The sequence below is a fragment of the Ixodes scapularis genome, unplaced genomic scaffold, assembly GCF_016920785.2.
Source record: "Ixodes scapularis isolate PalLabHiFi unplaced genomic scaffold, ASM1692078v2 PGA_scaffold9__187_contigs__length_104089568, whole genome shotgun sequence".
Classification (NCBI taxonomy): Eukaryota; Metazoa; Arthropoda; class Arachnida; order Ixodida; family Ixodidae; genus Ixodes; species Ixodes scapularis.
Genome location: NW_024609884.1, coordinates 63034157 through 63039572, shown reverse-complemented (window position 1 = coordinate 63039572; position 5416 = coordinate 63034157). Strand labels below are relative to the sequence as shown.

Below are 5416 nucleotides of genomic sequence, written 5' to 3'. Positions count from 1 at the left end.
GCCTTTCCTGCACGCCCTGGATGCTTTGCTCCTCACGTCACTAAATTTGGCGAATAGCGGCGCCGCGCGCGCCGCCGCGCATGGAAAACAGGTGTCATGCATGTGGCATGCATGAGGCAGCGGATTCAGCGCGCGCCGTCGCCGACGGGTTATCGGGCTTTGTGATTGTTATATTTTTGTTACCCGTGGTGTGCGCTGATTGGTGCGACGAGAAAAAGACGAAGTGACGACGGAAGGACCGAGGCTGGAGACGGTGCGCGAGGAGAAAAGGAACGCGGTGGGCTGGAGCTGGTGCAAGCACGACTTCGAACCGGAATAAACGCTTTCCCCCCAAAAGGCTGGCTCCCTGCCTTCCCGGGTCTCACGGCGCCCAAACCACAAGCCGTGACTGGCGCAGTCGACAGCGGGAGTTCAGCTACGGAACCTTGGGATGAGCGGCCAGCTCCAACACCGCACAGACGTCGCCGAGTTCAAGTAAGCCCGGATTTTTGCCTGCCACAACCGACGGAGCGGTGGGTCCGGCATACTACACGGACGTTGCTAGTTCAAGCAAGCCAGGCTTTTCGTCTAGCATATGCGACGGAGCGGCGAGTCCGGAGCACAGCACGAACGGTGCTGACAGCAAGCAAACTCGGCTTTTCGGCGGCCATGCAACCGGACGCCAGGCGAGCGCTTGGCGTGACTAGTGGGACGAACGCTGCATGGCGCAGCCTCAGCCCAAGAACCAACGGCAGAAAACAAGACTTCCAGTCTTCGAAGGGACAGGAACTACTGCCTGCAAGCGGTAGAATCCGGATTTCAATGATGCACGGACCCTGAGACATTCCTGTTAAGCATTTCCGCTGCCAGTGCTTCTGACTGCCCATCGACGACGAAGAGCTGGTCAACCTGAATTGGTGAGCGCATATGCTTGTCTATTTGGGTTGAATGATCACTCGAGCCATGGCGAAGAACTATTAGTCGGGCAAAGGGGAGGGTAAAATGCCTGATAAACTTAAGGAGCCTGATGACGCATCAGAGGATGAGGGGAGAACTGATTCTGAAGTGATGAACACTCGGTTGGAAATTGAAAAAATAAAGCTCGAACAAATACGGGCACAAATTGAGCTCCAAAAATTGCAGAAGGAAAATGGTGGTGGTGCAGATGATGGGCTGGGATTACAACCAGAATCTGGGGTAGCCCACTATGCTGCACTCTTGACTAATGTGCTCAGCCGGATGCCCGGGGACAAAACCTTGGTGCCTGGCTGGTTTGAGGCGGTCGAAGTCATATTTCGATCCTTTCAGGTCCCTGACGAGATAAAAACTGTTCTGATAATGCCGTATATAGCTGACAGGGTCAGGTCAGCGATCATGTGCAGTGGCATGAAGGAACTGCCATCTTACGCTCAGCTAAAAGAACGAATTTTACGTGAGCTAAGATTATCTCCAAACGAATACAAACGACTATTCACAACGGCAGGCAAATTGCGGGAAGAGTCCTGGAGCCAGTTCGCCGGCCGACTTAATAACTACTTCAGTTATTATGTGAACAGTAGAAAAGTGGATACTTACGATGACCTGTTGCAACTAGTTGTCGCGGATAGGTTGAAGGAGTCCTTCCCTAATGAAATAAAAGCATATGTTGCCTTGAACGAAACGGGGGAGTGGCTGCGTCCCGAGGCGATAGCTAAGCTCGCTGAATGCCATCAGGAGAGTAATGCACAGAGGGTCCCAAAACCCTATCACAAAACAGACACTACTGGTGACTCTAGTCAGAGCGAGTCTATGACGCCTCCGAAAGAGAGAGGTCATACTGAGTATGTCGGCGACACTCGACGCTGTTTCGCTTGTGGGAAACAGGGTCATCTGGCAAGAAATTGCCCTGAGACCAATCCTAAGCTAACGGCACGAGTAAAAGGACCTTTAGACTGCGAACACGCCGACCAATCAATCGAGGTACATGATAAACTAGTATCGCTGACTGAACAACACGAAGTGCTTGACGAAGAACGATTTGTACAACTCCGCTCAGGAGACAAGCGCTTGAATATTGCTAGGGTTGATTCGGGGGCAGACATTACAGTGGTTCGAAGGTCGATGGCCACCATTCTGGACGAGAATCAAAAAGGGAAGGTTCGGTTGAAGGGCGCTTTCGGCCACGAGGTGGAGGCGGATCTCATGTATGTCCCGTTTCGACTTGGTAGCAGGGCGTTTGATTCTGGAGTGGATACTTTACTGCTCTGTGCTGTAGCCGAGCAGCTTGCCGGAGAAGTTGACGCGCTACTCACACCTGAGGATTTAGTAGCTTTAAGAAAAGTAGAACAGAAAGTGCCCTTGGTAGATCAGGTGGATCTTCCCTGTGATGCTGCACTATTGAAGGAAGGGCTGGTGATAGAGGCATGCGTGGCGAGCACACAGTCGGAGGGTGAAAACGGGATTGTAAAGTCTGTGGACGAGCGAAGTGACGTAAACGAAATAGAATCTGAAGGTTGCCTTCAGTTTCGAACAGAGCAGAAGAACGACGAGTCGCTGAAGCCCTTGTGGCTACAGGCAAAAAAAGGGACTCATGGAATGCAAGTGGTTGATGGAATGCTGTTCCACAAAGAAAAAATAAATGGCAGAATTGTCAAGCAGCTAGTTTTACCGGAAAGCAGGCGGAAGACAGTGTTAGAAGTAGCCCACGACAAACCAGTTGGCGGGCATTTCGCTGGAAAGAAAACGCAACAGCGAATTAAGAATTCATTTTACTGGCCGAACATGCAGGAGCAGATTAGTAAATACTGCAAAGATTGCCATTACTGCCAGTTGAACGCGAGACCTAGAACCAGTGACCGTGTGCCTATTACCCCGCTAGTAAGACCAGATGTTCCATTCCAGACAGTTGTAATGGATTGTATTGGACCGTTAAACCCGGCGTCGTCGAGGGGGCACAAATATGCCTTGTGTCTGGTTGATGTGTGCACGAGATGGCCAGAAGTGGTTTGTATCAGATCGCTAACGGCGAAGGCAGTGTGTGACGCGCTGGTTGAAATATTCGTGCGAATGGGAGTGCCAGAAACAGTCTCGTCCGATCAGGGCACAAACTTCACGGCCGAGCTCACACAGGAGTTGCTGCGTAGGTTGGGGTCGTCACCCAGGTTCTCTACACCAGAACACCCTGAGAGCAATGGGCTAGTTGAGCGATGGAACGGTACGCTGAAGCGGATGTTGAGGCAAGTGATAGCGGAACATGGGCGGGGCTGGGATCGCCTAGTTCCTTGTCTACTTTGGGCCTACCGCGAAGTCCCGAATGAAACTACGGGGATGTCGCCATTTGAACTCATGTATGGACGTGCGCCGAATGGTCCACTGTCCATCCTAAAAAAATCGTGGACTGGTGACTGGACGCCCCCGTCCACGCTCGTTGAGTCGGCGGACAAATATCTGGTTAGATTAAGAAAACAAATGGCCGACATGACGCGAGTAGTAAAGGAACAGGCAGAGCACAAACAGAGGTCGTACGCCACGCGTTACAATCTCCGTGCGAAAGAGAAGGCCTTTTGTAGGGGCGATCTAGTGCTACTAAGGGACACAAGTGGTAAAAAGATGAACTTTCCTTGGTTGGGACCAGCGAAAATACTAGAGGTTAGGAGAAAGAACAGCTACGTAGTTGAGATGCCTGACGGTGGCCGTAAGTGGATCCACGCCAACAAACTTAGGCCATATGTGGCACGCGTTGACGCTGTTGGTGTTATCTTTGATGATCCGGACTTCGGTTCGGTGGAGGAACTCCCCACAGACGGGAGGGGAGCAGGTGAACCTGAATCACAGAAAACCGCGGAAGAAAAAGAGATGTAGAGCATGGTACAGCAGTTCGTACATGTCTTTTCTAAGCACCCAGGAAAGTGTGCAAAAGGACTGCACAAGATAAGACTTGTTGAAGGTTCGCAACAAAAGAAGAGATATGCTTATAGGGTGCCGATAAAAATGAGAGCTGAGGTTGAAAGGCAGATAGAACAGCTTCTAGAATGGGGTATGATCTATCCAGTTGAATCAGAGTTTGCTCATCCGGTAGTGTGTGTAGCGAAGACGGATGGGAGTGTGAGATGGTGCATCGATTATAGGCAATTAAACGCGATCACTGAAGTCGATGCCTTTCCAATGAATAATGCTACCGAAATGATCTGGATGGTCGCGAAGGCGTCGTACATAACAGTACTGGACCTAACCCGTGGGTATTGGCAAATACCAGTCTAAGAACGGTCTCAGAAGTTCACGGCATTCGTAACCAATCGTGGGCAGTACGCATGGAAAGTTATGCCCTGTGGGTTGAAAAATTCAGCGGCAACTTTTCAGCGCGTGATGAATGAAGTGTTGCGGCCACACAGAGAATATGCAGGCGCATATATCGATGACATTGCAATATATTCTTATAAGTGGGAAGACCACCTTTTGCACGTAAAAAGCGTTCTCGAAACCTTAAGTCGCGTGGGGCTTACGGTGAAGCTGTCCAAATGCAGGTTTGCCCAGGGAATGGTCATGTACCTCGGCCACCAGATCGGCTCTGGGAGGCATGCTCCTGACCCCGTTCGTATCAAGGCGATTCAGATCATGGAGAGGCCAAAGACGAAGAAAGAACTGAAGAGCTTTTTAGGGCTAATGAACTACTATAGAGACTACATTGCGAACTATGCTGAAGTGGTGTTGCCGTTGACCGCGCGAACTGGAGACAGGACTCCGAACGTGTTACCGTGGGGTGACGAGGAGGAACAAGCGTTTCAAAAGGCAAAGTGTCTGCTGATGGAAGTCCCAGTCATGAGAGCGCCAGATGCCAGCCAGCCTTTTGTTCTGTCCACCGACGCATCGGATAGAGCTATAGGGGCATGTCTTGCCCAAAGGGCAGGTGATGGGAAAGAGTACCCGGTGGCGTTTCTCAGTAAAAAACTAACTGATCCCCAAACCCGGTGGGCTGTAATCGAACGCGAAGCTTACGCGATTGTGTGGGCCTTGGGTCAGTTGGAAACGTGGCTATTTGGGGCGGAGGTCGAAATTCGCACCGACCATAACCCTTTGCAGTATTTGGCGTCAGCAGCACCAAATAGTGCGAGGCTGACTCGTTGGGTGCTAGCGTTGCAAAAATTTAACCTGAATGTCCAGTACGTAAAAGGGACGAGAAATGTCCCTGCTGATGCGTTGTCAAGGCTGTAGCCGGGTGGAGTTTTGTTTGTGGTTCATGTACTTTAGATGTTCTCAAGAAGTTTGTCAGTCTTTCTAGTGATCATTCACGCCGAATGGACGGGAATGTGCGCGCAGTTCGTTTTCTTTTGTCCTAAATGGCTACGATTGTAAAGGAATACACAAATTGTGATTTTTTTATTGAAAAAAAAAAGGGGGGGGGGGGGGGGGGCGTGTCATGCATGTGGCATGCACGAGGCAGCGGATTCAGCGCGCGCCG

At 50.9% G+C, this 5416-nt stretch overlaps 1 protein-coding gene across 1 annotated transcript; it reads left to right on the top strand.

Moving 5' to 3' along the window:
- Positions 1-981: 981 nt before the first annotated feature.
- On the top strand, positions 982-3819 carry LOC120848776. Its single transcript, XM_040220796.1, has one exon. It carries the CDS (start codon positions 982-984, stop codon positions 3817-3819), a length of 2838 nt encoding a protein of 945 aa, XP_040076730.1.
- Positions 3820-5416: the final 1597 nt, after the last annotated feature.